Raw genomic sequence first — 15,523 nt, 5'->3', positions numbered from 1 at the left:
GAATGAGAACAGCATATCAAGCACACATCAACAAGTCATTCATTTTATATGCATTTCTTTGCCTTTTTGGACATTGCTGTGTCCAGAGAAATACATGTATTTCCACTCTCTGTCTCCTTCCCCCAGTCTAAGAAATTACACAAATTTCAGCCATAAAAGTTCATCTCATGTGATACATATATCTAAAATGTAGGTTTCAAAGGCAATCACTTTAATATTCAATTCTAGTCAATGGATATTTATGTTCTTTATAACTTGTATCTTCTATGAAAGAAGTGGTCCTCTGGACATCCCTGTTTCTCTCTCTTGTCTATTAAAATAGACAGTCTACAATGATATCATTGCATAGCTAATTTCCATTAATCTAAGGCAAAGTTAAATTTATTCAAATTGCATTATAGGATGAAAACTAAGGTTAAATTTGGGTCCTACTGAAAACAAGGATAATTGAGAGAACATAAAAATCTGAGAGATCAAAACACAGCAGCATCATTTTCTACACCTAAATACAGGGATGTGAGCCTAAGTGGCTTCCTTAGTTTTGACTGGTTTTGACACTGTTTTTGACACTCATACTTACTCCATCTGCTTCCTGGGTAAAATGGTTATTGGATTTGACAAAAAAGTGTACTCTAAATTTGTGTCCAGACTTGTACTCTCTGTGGATTAAATTAACTGTTTACAGGTACTAAATTGCATTTATTTAAAATATTTAGTAATCACTTATTTTATTTAATGTCAGAATATTATTATTATAATAAAATTATGCAGCATTTCCTTTAGGGTAAGTAAGCAATTTGTTTTTCTCATCTTACTTGTCTTAAAATTCCTTACTGTAAATTAAATAAAATTACAAACTACACATAGTTACTGTAAGAAAGAGAATAGAAAACAGAAAAAAACCAAAACTAATTATAAGCCTACATAAGATTTCCATGAGGGGGTTTAAGAGACTGATGGAAATTAATTTGAGAGAGAAAGGTATGAGGGAGTTTGAGAAGAAATTTTACTGAAAAATATTTTCAATTTTTTTTGTTTTATTTCAATGTGAAAAGAGTAGCACAAAAGAGTGATTCTTAGTGTTTGGAACTTTTTTTCTCTTTGTCTCTTACTGCGTTGGTGACAGATGTAATCTTTATTCCTGAAAAGCCACACATACATTTTGAAAATTAAATATAGTTAAAGGAATATTTTTCCTTCTTGTAACTGAAAAGCTAAAATGGAGGTTTTTAATGCAACTTCAGTATTTTAGAGGCACATAGGAGCTGTTTAGAAGAGCAGTACAGCTGTCAGCACTTCGCCATGTCATCTCCAGGATACTGGTTAGGCTATAATTTCTTGCTAATTAACTGATCTAAAATAGAACCCTTTGTAACCAGTCCATCAGCAATCTATGAGGTTTGTGTTGCCCACATCTCTTTTAATTTTAGCAAAGTCCTACAGTTTCTGATCTTGATGTCTTGTTTGATTTGCATTTCTGTTTTGAGACTAACATTAATTACACTGTCAAAACATATTTATCATTTATATAACATGGAGCTGCCTACAGACCTAAGTTTTCTCAATATGGAGGTAACATCTTGCACACTGAATTATTTGATTATAGCAATTCCTTTTCTACATTTTTTCTCCAGGGAGACTGTAGCGGCTCCAGCTTTTTCCAAATTTAGTGGTCACATTTCCTCTTAATTGTTAGTTTCCTGTACAAAATCAGATAAATGTACAGAACTAAAAGGATCTACTCCGAATATTGAGGCTACCCTGCTGCACACACAGATTTATTTTCTTTTAGAAAAAAAAAAAACTAAAAAAAAAAAAAAACAGTTATTTTGCCTTACCAGTAAATTTTAATTGTAGTTATGTGTCATACTAATGTTTCAGTAGTTTTTAAAAGTGCTGCACAGATTCTGTTTATCCGAGAGATGTCAAAGACAGATGCTGCTAAAAAAAAATAGGGTTTTTTTATATAATTTATTTAGCAGCAGTATCTCAGTGATGAGGTACTTTTGAAAAACTTTTTTTTAAATTGTATACAGGTGGCATAATTCTTGTCTGTGTCAAAAATAAGTTAATATAATTGTCCAGATCCTGAAATGGTGTGAATTGAACAGGTTCCACTGACTTCAATATCAACATTTTCAATGGGATTAACAGCATGGTCTAATCTAGTGCCTCAAACTGGTCATTTAATTAATACAGTGCCAGGCTCACTGGTTTCTTGAACATTTCCAGTGATGGTAACTGTCATAATGAAATGTCCTAATTTGAGATGGTTGTCCTTGATTGTCTTTATGGTTGACAGAGAAAAGCATAGGATGATTCATTTCCTGGTAAAATAAGCATCTAAAATGGGCAAGTATTGCCTCCAGAATTGCTTATTTTTCTCACAGTAATTCTTAGTGATTGGACAACTAACTTAGACCTGGATGACTGGGTTTTTATCAGTGAGTTGAGATGGACTCCCATGTATAGTTCCCCAAAACTGTCCTGAAGGTCTGATGTAATTCACTGTTATTAAAAGATCCTACTTAAAATACTGGCTCAGGATAAATGAAACATTTTGCCCCCACAGACTATGCCAAGATGAGACTACCAATTAACATTTGACTTTAGGGTGTAACAAATATCCAGGTTTACTTAATCATAAGACATGTAAAATTATCCATCAGGAAAAAACGTTGCAAAGTTAAAGATGCATACTACCTAGACAATGAATTCAGGTTTAAATAAAGTGCAGCCCATCCTATAAACTGTGCTGATAAAAATCATCTGGGTGTAAGCAGTCTTTCAAAAAAAAATCTCATAAAAATATCACTGTCATTCTTTTATCTTATATATAATATGTATATATATACACCACAGTGAGATATATTTATATCACTGTTTCTTACTGTTTAATCTCAAAGGGAAAGAACAGGGTCTTTTCACAGATACCCAAACTTGAGACTCTCTCTCTAATGAGAAACTCTCTGGTCCCTTTACTGGCTAGGATTCATCGTGGAGAGCTGAATGAGAAAAGGGGAGAAGCAGAAAGATAGGTTAACAACTAAAGCATCTCTCTGATTATGTTAGAGAGAAATTTATTCAGAATTTAATTAAAGGAGTTAATTTATTTTAAACCAAAATTATCTCTTGAATTTGAATCACAGTATGACAGTGGTAAGTTTTAATGACTACTTTTACAAGGTTTGAGTATTCTTGCAATTTAAAAAAACCCCACTCTCAACAACGTTTAAAACAGAGAAACTCTTGAACATGGAAAGCCCTCAGAAATTACAGGATCTTTCACCACCAGAGCAGTCAGCAAAGGTGTGGACCTTTCCAGGGAGGAGCAAAGAAAAGGGATGGAGATGCCTGGACTGTTTGTGACATGTTTCTCACTTGCCCTATACTCACATACAGACAGTATTTCAACTTAAGTACAAGTGGGTGTGTTAGAAGAGCACTCTGAAGAACTTGATTTACATTCAGGTGCCCATCTAGGGTCAGGTAATGGAGCAAATCCCTCTTTTTTTTCTCTGCAGCCTGAGTATACTGCTTCAGCACTGAAAGCACAAAGTAGAAACTGCAATCAGTGTAGGTTTTGAGGTAGTCACTCACTGAGGGCACACATTGAAAATGCCAAGCTTGGATCCAAACAGAGTGATTTACTGATTTACTTGGATCCAAACAGTCTGATTCAACCTTTTCCACATCATTCTAACCGGTCCATTTTTCTTAATTAAATACCAGAGGCTACACATGTTAAAACCAAGCTTTTTTTTATGACTGAACTTTAAAGGTATAACTGATTCAAGAAGGAAACCCCTTACTAACATTTCAGAATTTGAGTAAGAAAAGCAGATTATTTTGTACAATTAAACTGGCCTGTTTGATACTACAGTCTCCTTTTAATTATGTTTGGAATCAGAGACTGGTGTAATGGAAGATGAAAAGAGACATATGTAAAAAGATGTGTCCCAACACCCTCTCTTTTAAATGTCGATTTGTATTCTTATTTTTGACATCCATGCCTTGTTAGAAAAATCATCAAATAATTAATTCTTTTTGTGAGAAATAAACTATTTTAGTGTCTGTGATTTTTTTTTTCACAAAAGTCCCCTTTGATTTCTTAATGTTCTTTTACTGATCATTATTCTGTGTTTTGAGAAGTAACTGTTAGGCATCCATATGTACATTTTTATTTTAGGAGTAGCTCAGCATTTCTAATTACCATGATGGAGAACAGTGAAGAGATTTCAGGGCATTTCAGGGACAGCCATGCTAGCTGGGACTTCCAAAGCCTTTGGCTAAAACAGTGCACACCAAAATGCTATTCCAAAAACTGAGTACTCTTTTGATACAGGGTTAGATTTTATTGTTGCCATTTGTTATGAGGTCTCTTTTTCCTCTCCTGAATTAATTTCAGGCTTGGTGCTGACTTTCCCTGTGCAAAGCAGAAGCTCCAGCTCCAGCCTGGGCACCTGCATTGTGTTTCTGTGCTACAGTGGCTCCTCCGAGGAGCTCTGTGTGCCTGCAGCAGCGAGCCCCTGGGACCTCTGCCTCCAGGGCAGCTCCCAGCTCCCTGCAGAGCAATTATCCTCCTTCTGGATAAACCTCCTTACAAAACAGAAAATCCAGTTTATTCCTGCCACAACCATTTCCTCTAATTGATGGTGCTTTCATTTAAATTCATCACCCAGCTAACTTTGTGATCTCAGCCTAAATAATGTTATTTTGACTAAGTGCTTAATGGTTATATTGATTTGTAAAAACCCCTCAGGTGATTCTATCTTGCAAATGGACCAAAAGTGGTGATTTATTAAAAGGCTGCCTTTTGAAAGGTGTTCTGAATGTCACCCACAGCCACTGCTATTTCATCAAAGAGATCACATTTCTCCTACTGCCTTGTGACTGTGAAGGTCTATGGCTAACCTGAAGTTATATCTAAATTGAGTTATTTTAGTAATTTTATTTCTAGTATAAACTTTGCTGACACTGAAATATGGCCAGACTTCTATGGCTACCTCAACAGTAACTTTTAGCAAGTTTAGACAAATGCAGTGTAGATTAAGAGGATATTCTGCTTCCAGCTATATCAGTTAAACTGTTGCTTATGAATTATCAGGAAATCTTTCTTGTATTTCTACTGTGTGTATCCAAACCACCAAATTGCCAATTCTTCAGTGCTGGAATCATCTTCCTGGCTGCTCTGCAGTATTGCCATAGTGCCTGTTATTCTGGTTGTGACCGATGCTGCCTGGCTGGCATCACAGAGCACATAAAAAAATTAAAGTGGTTTACAGAACAGGTCCTACCTAGCCAACTCTGTGCCAAATTCAGCACTGGTAGGCAATCTTGTGCATGTGAGGGTCTGACACTTCAGATATCAATCCCTACAAAACTAATTTGATGCTTTACACTTTTTCCTGACTGAGTGTTATTATGCTGCATTGTTACTTTCTCATATCTCCTGAACAATTTATACGTGGTTTGCATCATTGTTTATTTTGGCCCACGACAAAGCAGCACAGAACCATTTTCTTTTCTCTTAATTTTTCTAAATGCCCTTCCTTAAAGGAAAATCTAGCAGACCCATTTGGACATATTTATGTTGAAGTGGGGCACGTACCTAAGCAGTTAATACTTTGATTCAAATAGGAGTCTGAAATACCCATATGGTTCAGAATTAGAACAGTTTGTCACCATTTTTGTAATTTTTGATTGATTATTATAAGCTAATAGAGGGAGACAAAATGTTTGTTCAGAATTCAAAAAATATTTTTCCCACTTTATTAAATTAAGCAAAAAATAAATTCTGCTTTTTATAATCAAGATATCCTTTGAATACAACCAGAAAGAAAATTGTTGTTTCTTTTTCTAGTTTGTTTATAAAAAGACATATTTATGTCTTGTGCCATCTACTTTCTTTTTTCTTTGCATTTCAGAGCAGCTATAGATTTTGCAAACTGATTAACAGCATTGCAGAGGCCTGTTGCTTTTACTTTGCTTGAGCCTCATTGCTCAGCAGCCAGACTGGTGAGAGAAATATCAGGACTATTCAGGATAAAGCAACTAAAAATTAAATTAATCAGAAAACTAAATAATTCGGAAATCTTTGGTCAGCACTAGAAACAACAGCAGATTATTCTGGATTGGCGTCTTTTGTGTCCAAACATGGAGCAGGTCTCTGGCATCTGTTTAAGTGCACAATTTAAATCTGCCTGAAGCCATCCTGCACCAGCTCTGCCCTCCTGGTGCTCTTCCACAGTCCTGCCTCATGCTGGGTCTCATCTCCTGCTGTTGTGCTGCCTTGATGCTCAGCTTGTCTGCACTGAAGGCAAGAATTCTCCATCCCATCTCCCTCGTTCCCAGTTCAATTTTCATCAGCAGTGCCCTGAGGAGCTATGGGGCACTGTCCTCAGTCAGTGCTCAGCACCCCAGGACAATGCATTGCCCAGCACCAACCCTCTCTGTGGGGCCAGCAAAATCCTCCACAGCTCTGGAGTTTGCAGAATGAACACTAAAAATGGGGAAGAAACGAAGCAGTGCTGAGGAGGTTTTATATGCTTGCTTTGGACTAACTACTAAGGCAAATAAAATGTACAAGGTAGAGAACAATGCAAAGGTGACAGAAGCTCCTGTTCATCAGCTTAAGCAGATGATAAATAAAAAGTTCATTTTCTATTAGGAGCAGGAAAAGTTTCTTCTTCCCATATATAATGTGTTGCATTTATGATTTCCAGACCAAGAACTAGACACGATAGAAAAGGGTTATTGTTGATACCAGGACTATTCCCTGATGCCATTGGTAATGGAAACAATTTGCAAGTGACATAAAGTTTCATGCTTCCGACCTTAAGGCAATACTTTTTTATTAGAGATCTAAAACCAAGAATGAACAGTAAACTGTGAATTACTGTGTTACTTTGTCCTTTAACAAGACCCTAATCTGTTATGTAGCTGCCTCTTAAGTCAGCAACACGTGCCAAGTTATCCTATTTACTTCACTAGAACCACTCGAGTGATTAAGCAAATAGAATTTGGTAGCAAGATTTGACTCTCAAATGCAGGTCTCTCTCCTCTTACTTGATTTTGTTAGTTTCCAATTAGTCCCAGATTTCTGCCTCTGAAACTGTTATTCCAGATACAAACTCATTAACAGTGTAGAGATGGATTTTTTTATTCCCTGTTCAATATTTGATCTCTGTGACTGTATAGGAATTAATTGAATTTCTTCCTGCCATATTTCACTGTAAACATGTAGCCAGTTTCCCACAAACTTCCAGTCTACTGGAAGTTTCTTCTCTTTATTGAACATCTGTGGGATTTTTAATTTCTGTATAGTGTTCGCAGTCAAATGCTTGCCAGAGCACTGCAGTTACTCTGATACTTGGTGGCTTTAAATCATGTCACTCCACTGAAATAATCAGACTTTTTTAGAATAAAAGATTCAGTCCTAGGGGGAGAAAAACGGGGGGGAGATAAAAAGGCAAGAAATTGTTTTGGTTTTGCCACAGGAAGAATTTTTTTTTCAGAAATTTAAATTAAGATTAAGTCAGCTAAGAAGGGTTGCAAGAGCAGTTTAACATTTATATTCATTAGACAGAGAAGTGATCTGCTGCTCAAGTAGTAGGGATATACCTGCTTGTGATGTTTCATTATCACATTAACCATATGTTTCATTATTCACTGCTATTCTTTTACATGAAGACAGATGTAAAAGCAGTAAAGTAGTTATCACAGTGATAACCTGTCTTATGTTGCAGGTAAAATTTGCTTCCTCTGCTGGATACTGTTCACCCTATTTCACCCCATTTTCTCTATTTATAATGTTTTCCAGCATGTTGATCACTTGCATCTACATTTGCAGAGTGGGGGAGCAGCATTATGGCAAGTCTCTTAGTGGAAACATTCCTCAGATCCACTGCTTGAGTTCATTAGACACTGACTTAATTTCCAAGATTTACAGCCTCCCCCTTCTTCTGTGAACCTTCGGTACTCCCTAAAGCATCTGAAAAATATTGAGTTCTTTCTTTCTTAATTGCTGGTCAAAAAACTGACAGGAGATAAGATTGGTGATAGGACAACAAAATACCACTTCTAAAAAAGCACAGTCTCAGATTTTGAAGAGCATGTTTCACATCTTTTACATGTTTCACTCTGTTAGAGCAATTTAGCTCAGAGCAAGGCTCTAAATCTCTACCAGAATTGAGCAGCATCAATAGTAATTCAAAATATTTTTTAAATTAAGGTTTTCTTTCCTAGGTCAGCCTTTCTCTTTTTTATGTATGATAACACTTTAATATATGATTATGAAGAGTCAACATTTAAAAGTCACTTTCTCTAGACTCACTGTTCACATAGGCTAACCTGGTGATAGAGGCTTAGCAGTCCAAGGTGTTAATTCCTAAGCCAATCTCTCCATTCCAGATGGCTGCAACATAGCCTTATATAAAAAAACACAGCTGGAGAGGCTGACTTCACTGCTCATCAGCCCATACTGGTGTAATGTGAAGAGGAACACTTACAGAACCTTTTTTGGACTCAAGTAACCCAAATTCCAAGATTACCTGAGTAACTGTTGCAATGTCAATCCATTAGTATCACCAGACAAAGGCAATCTTACTCCTGTAACTATACAAGAAGTGAATTGGACTTGGTTCCTCCATACAGGAATAAAGAAAGATATACCGCAATGCATTTTTTATCAGTTGCTAATTTTATGAATTATGATTGCATGTGCTTTGGGGAAAATACTCTTCCACGGGAGGAATACTCTTAGTACCAAAAAAAAAGTGAAAAAGCATATAGTGGGCTCAGACAATTAGAATATTCATCTTTGTTATATTAATTATTAATTAATCTCTATGATTTTTTTAAATTTTGTAAGGATGTAGTATTGGCACAGTTCTGCATCCGCAGAGTTTTCTTGGATGTTTTGTTCAGCCTTATGCTGGAAGAGAGAATCTGTGTTAAACCAGCTTCAGAACTGCTCTGCTCATCAAAGTCTTAATAGCTTTGCATATATTACAATATTTTTAACATGTCTTGAATTCCCTTTTGTTAACTGTATTGAGAAAATGTTTAAAATACATGCTTCTTGCATAAGTAAGTAGCCAACCTTGCCTAATTCCAACCAGTGTACCTGGAAGGATTTTAAAATGTTATAGTGTGGCATACCATAAAGCAGTGTGGCATACCATAAAATAGTATGGCATACCACAAAGCTCACAGTTCAGACAATAAGAACAGGGGGAAAAATCTTATTTTATTCCTTTTATGAGCTTTATCCTTTAATCTCAGAAGCCTCAGTGTGTACTTACCCAGCACAAGTCTTAACACACGTATCCTTGCTAACTGTCTTTCATCTTCTCTGTAATTTGGTACTCCCATTTCCACCCCTTCCTTCTTCCTTGTTGAAATAAAATGTTTCTGTGGGTGGCCATCTGGCTCTGAGTGACACTTTCAAATAATAGTGAGGTTGATGAAGAGTGCTATGTTGCACCATCATTATTTTTAAATAGCACAATCTTAAGGTGATTTCTGTTGTCAAATTTCCATCAAATTAATCTTGATTTCTCTCTTACCTTTTTTATTTCTTTCTTTTTTTTTCTTTCTGCTTATTTTTTTTTTCTTTTAATTCTTTCCATAGCTGTAACTTATACAAGTTACAAGAAAACACCACCACCAGTACCCCCTCGCACCACTTCCAAGCCACTGATCTCCGTCACGGCACAGAGCAGCACAGAATCCACGCAGGATGCGTATCACGACAGCCGGACTCAGAGGATATCCCCGTGGCCGCAGGACGGGCGAGGGATGTACAACTCCACCGACAGCCTGGACAGCAACAAGGCCATGAACCTCGCCCTGGAGACAGCGGCTGCCCAGCGCCACGCGGCCGAGAGCCAGAGCACCGCCATTCGGACCAGCGACAAGGCCATCCTGGTGACAAAAGCAGAGGAGTTCCTCAAGAGTCGCCGTTCCTCTATAGGCATCCAGGTAGCCTATCATAAACATCTGTCTTGCTCGTCTTCTTTCTGTAAAGAGCATAGAGTGAGTCATTTGGCTTCACTTGCTCTAATAATCTAACAAACAACCCCTGGCTGCTTAGCGTTAATTGCAATTCACATCATGGCTGTGCAGAAAAGCCTTCGGCTAATACACTGTACCTAGGAGAAAATGAATGAATAAATCTCCAGGGAGGTTACCTGTCATTAACACTTGATATGAACATTATACTGCAGAGCTACAGGTGAACAGCATGTTCATCTCCTTCCCTCCATGAATTAACGGTCCTTTTTATAGAATTTCACCAGCTTTAAAATGCATTACTGCACTTTTTCCATTATATTTCTCTTTTGACCTTGGAAAATGAGTAAAGCCACTCAACCTTCAAGTATTCTACCTAAAGAGAGACCCTTGCCCTTTTAGTTGTGCTTGGTACCAAAAAAGAGAAAGAAATGTTCTTATGTAGATACAGCATAATTAGAGATGGCAAGTAATAAAAAAACATTAATAAACACAGTCTTTGAGCATTCTTCCATTTGTCCATCAAAACCCAAAATATTTATTTCACCTGACAAAATGTGTGTCAGACTGTGAAAAGCTTAGTCAAGCTCTGTTGTTTCAGGCAAATGAAATAAGACAATTCCAAATGCAAATTTTGATTGCTATTCCTTCTGCTAAATGGTAAGTACTAGATAGCTAGAAATGGTCATTTGTTCAAACGCTTAGGAAATACCAGCTAATAATAAAAATTGGAAAGTTGAACTTGGAAAGAATATGAAGTCCTTTGAGAAGGAGTGGAGGAAATTTTAGGCTTCTATTCTGCTGAATATCCCCTTTTACATCACTGGGTTCACTTTTGAGCTTACTTTTGCTAGATTAGCTACAGAGAAACTGACATTTATTTTGACATTGGTATTGTGGAGACAGCAACATAGATCTTGAGAAGGTAATCATCCGTGTAAAAGAGCCCAGTGAGTGACTGTATATTAGAAATATACAAGATATAAAATAAAATATGTGATTTTCTTTAAAAAGTAGTAATTGCATTTCCATTAATTTTATAATATAGTCATAGAAAAGTGTTTGGGTTAAGCATGCCGCAGCTGCTGATTGAACTTTACAGATTAACATTTTAGCATGCTGTAATTTTGCTCCATTTTCTACAATGCATTAGACTAATGAGAAGGAATCAGCTTTGCCAGAAAGCTGTTTGTCCATTTCCTTGACATAAAAGTATTTGCTTCTGATTCTTCGGATGCAGAAATGTAGAATTCAATTTAGCAACCATGAAAAAATATTCAGATGCCCACTTTTCAAATGGGCAATCTTACAAAGTAATTAGTGTGTCCTAAATTGTTCAGAGGAGCTTGTGAGATAACACTGAAAAGTTCAAGGGAGCAGCAAAGAAATCTTTGGAACCTTTTAGCTCCTAACCTGAAACTTACTATTCAGAAAGGAATAGCATCTAGTGTTTTTCTTATCTCTCCTTTACAGCAACTGTGCATGGTGGTATTTATCAATGTTGGTGTCCTGATTTGGTCCGTCCTGATATTCCAGCAATTAATTCTGGAACACTGATTACATCTCTTGATCCTGTTTATTACTACAGGTGATAACAAGTACTTTTCACTGGGCCCTGACCCTTCTTTATGTGGGCTGTGTTTAATCATATGTGCTTATAGTCCACAAAAACACCCGTGCAAGGATTTCCTTGAGGGCAGCAGATCTTCCACAGCAACTTGCCATCTGACATTTGGACTGTAACAGTGGTCCTCAGATGCACACATGGAGAAAGGCAAATGCTGTTTGCAACATCTGGTCTTAGAAGGACAAGCTATTTATTATCTTTCAAGAAATACAAACTGCTTGGTTGTACCATTTGACATTAGATAAAGCTGAATTTTCAACAGTATGCTGAGTACATTTTAGTTGTTTGGGGTTTTTTTAGCATTAAGCTTCAAACATCACATTAGTGAGAAAAATACATTTCTGCAGTATTTTTAAATAGGAAATACATTTTGTTATATTGCTATTGCCAAGTGGAACAGAAAAAAACCACAAGGTAGAATGTTCTTATTGCAAACTACACAAATAGTAATTTATATACTCAAAGTACAGTTGCAGTATTTAATTTCTTTTAGACTTCTATGTCAAAGTACTTTGGAAAAGGATGTTTTTTATTTGCATATTTCCTTGATTGACTAAATGACTTGTTTTCTCATTAGCATGCTATGCCAGGGTAATGCATTGAATTTGCATTTATTTGCATTAGTTAATTTGCTATCAGGATGGTTAATTTGTGCATTTTTTACCGTTCCACTCCTTTAACACATTGATGGGAGGATGTTTGCCAAGAGAGCTTCGTGCAGGAGCAGAGAGGAATGAAGGTGCAGAGTGACAAGAGGTGCCACTGCAAGTAGAAATACAATGGACCAGCCTAGGGCTTCCATGTGTTTGAGATATGTGATTTGTGTAGCGTACATGTAGTGAATAGAAGTCCTTTTGAAAAGCCCTGGCATGCCAGGCATGTGCCAATAGGGGAAGTATTCACACACACAGAGAAGCACTGGATCTCCTAGAGAAGCCCTGGAGTTACTGTACATCTGTAACACCTCTCTGCAGAGACAGAGAACAGCACAGATACACTAATCCATCTCACGGTGTGTTAGTTCTATCCCAGATGGGATTTTGAACAAAAATATAAAAGCTTTGGAAATGAAGCTTTTTCAGATAATAGCTGGGGGCTGTGGGATTTTTGTTTTGGTTTAGGTTTTTGGGTGTTTTTTTTTTTTTGTTTTGTGTTTTTTTTATTTTAGTTTTATTTTTTCCACTGACATATTTAAATCAAGATAAATATTGTCAGGCATGTCAATAGGCACTGGGAAAAATATGCTGACTTAGAAATTCAAATGAATTTCAAAATACTGATTTTGAGATTAAAAATTTATTCAGCAATTGAAAGAATATATGGATATAAAAAGAACAAGACTCTTGTAATACTAGTGACTCTAAACCTCATATCTGTCTTCTATCATGACAGCAAAAGACTAATCAAAGTATGTGAATTAAAATGGAGAGTAGGGATTGTCAAGAGTAAAATAAGCACTAAATCAGAACAAGGTTGTTGCTAAGATATTTTCCAGGATTTTCCTCGCTCTTTTGCACACCCTGGTATATATGCTAATGATTAACATTTCAAATCTGCTCTAGTTATAAACCATTTCATATTAAAAGCATTGGGAATGTGAAATATATGAGAAAACATGTCAAGGAATTCCTCCTATTTATTTCAAGTCTTCAAAACCTGCAGTCCTTTGTTTCTTCTCTATTTAAAAGACATCAAGGCTTCTCAAAATGAACAGAAACTCTGGAAACAAATGAGATGGAAACAAATATTCTAAGTGTGAAGGCTGATTCACAGTCGTAGTTTTGGAGACAAGCCCTAATTGTAGCGTAGAGAATGGACTCAGTCATCTTCATTTATCATCAGAAGATCACGCTTCAGAATACCTAGTGGGTTTTTTATAATCTCCAGAATGTACATTGAAAAAATCCTTCTTATAAATTAAAGGCTGTATCCAGGGAGATTATTGCAATAGCTTGCTTGCCTAAGTTTTTTGTGACAAAAGGAAATCTTCGGCATAATTTTTATATATATATATATATATATATAAATTATTTGTGTCATACAATAAAAACATTTTTCAGTATATTTGGCACTTTCAAACTAGAATTCTCCTTTAACACAAAGCATTTTGTACCCATGTGTTAAATGTGCTTAGCTAGGCACCTACATTTTCTTTGTATAGTTTAGGTTATACCATCTCTGTCAGTTCTCTACTTCAGTGTATACACAGCAATCAAAAGAAATATTTGCATTGATTACACTGGTGTTTGGATCATAAATGATCCAAAGCTATAGAAGTAAGTACTGTTTATTCTTCTCCTAAAATGTCTGCTAGACTGTGCTTTCATGAGAGGAGTGTATGAAGTCCTTTGTGTGGAGAAGTCAGTGAATATTTGTTGGTTCAGACCAATTTGCCACTTAGCATTAAATGCACCAAAAAAAAGGTATCAGTAACTTCTAATGTGTACATTATTCTCTTGCTACAACCTCATATAAGCTTGACATAAATCCCAATACTCTGGCTTGTATTTTTAGTAAAAAGTCCTTTCTTAAAAGATCAGAGGAAGTTTTCAAGCCGCTCCTTTTGATAATTAGCAGTTACTGTGCCATGCCACATATTTGAGTAGTCCAGATGTTCAGCTGGGAAGTGGCAGGGTGGCAAAATGGAGCTCCATGGTGAGACACAAAAAATCTCACAAGCCTTAAAGTATAGATTTATTTTGCTGGGTTTCTAAAAATTATTTTGAAAGAGTGTGTTTTTGGCTGGTTAAAATCTTCCATCAGTTAAGGAAAGCAATAGCTGTTGGTACTGTAGTTTTATTTGAAGTGTTTTTCCTACTTTGAAGTTCCTGCATACAAATAAGGTCTCCCCATACCTAAGAGTGGTTATATGAATTCACAATCACATGTACTTGATCTGGTGTCAAAAGTAATGTTTTCTACTCTATTTTAGTCTTGTTAGCACTGAGAAGTCCATGCAAGAGAGGAAGGGTGAATTATTTCCCTTCCTGTACATCATCAGAGAGATTGTTTATTAAACTCTAATTATAGAATAAATTGGTACAGCAGTGAAAACCCATTGAGGGCAGTGAAGTCGCATGGGGAGAGATAATGTGGCCTGAAGGACTCTTACTGCTAATGTTTATGAGAGTGAAGCGAAAGCCAACAGGTTAAAATCTGTTTTCTTATGCATTGAATATATTAACTTCAAGTCTACCTTTGAGACAGTATGCATAGAACTTAGGCTGGAATTTTTAGGATGCTGCAATATTATTGCAGTTGCAGTGCTCATGTTTAAGAGCAAAGTAAGGCTTACACAAAAATAAAGATTGTTTTTAGAGTAGTAAATACTTTGAAAGAATAATTTAGTTCATGCATTCTTTGCTAGAATGAGTTCCTATAAACATACTAAGATTGATTACTACAAGTGAGTTACTTGCAATAGTGATTTGCATTTATTCAAATAATTTTGTATTGATATAATTTACTCGTGGATCCTTTACTACACTAACACTACAAGTACAATGTTAGTTACTTTTCAAATTTAGAGCTGTATCAATCAGCAGTGACTGATCTCTGAGGATTGATAGTATTGTCTCCTTGTATGGACAGCAAGGAATGTGGAGGGGGTGGTTAAGTCTTTGTGAAAGGTAAGACATGGAATCATAGAATCACGGAATATCCTGAATTGGAAGGGACTCACAAGGATCATTGCATTTGCTACTAATATTATAAGCCTAGTGGACATAAGCACATATAACAACATATTTCATGGCATAAAATGCCAATTTTAAGAAACTTTTTGTTCTTTTTTTTGCAATGAGAGAGGAAGATGATTTAGTATATTAGATCTACTCCTTTCTTCTGCTTTTTATATGACTGCCTATTTTTTCTTTCCTCTTT

The 15,523-nt window shown here is 36.1% G+C and overlaps 1 protein-coding gene across 11 annotated transcripts in view; it reads left to right on the top strand.

The window, feature by feature from the left end:
- DLGAP2 (DLG associated protein 2) overlaps window positions 1-15,523 on the top strand; it is a 446,234-nt gene that overhangs the window by 409,126 nt on the left and 21,585 nt on the right. For all 11 annotated transcript variants that reach the window (XM_039715619.1, XM_039715618.1, XM_039715624.1 and 8 more), the window contains one exon: window positions 9,635-9,984. In XM_039715619.1, the coding sequence (XP_039571553.1) occupies window positions 9,635-9,984 (350 nt within the window). The remainder of the gene's footprint in view (window positions 1-9,634; window positions 9,985-15,523) is intronic.

Source organism: Passer montanus, unplaced genomic scaffold (assembly GCF_014805655.1).
Source record: "Passer montanus isolate IOZ18808 unplaced genomic scaffold, ASM1480565v1 scaffold34, whole genome shotgun sequence".
Lineage (NCBI taxonomy): Eukaryota > Metazoa > Chordata > Aves > Passeriformes > Passeridae > Passer > Passer montanus.
Note: the sequence above shows the minus strand (reverse complement) of the source record. Positions and strands in the feature narration are given on the sequence as shown.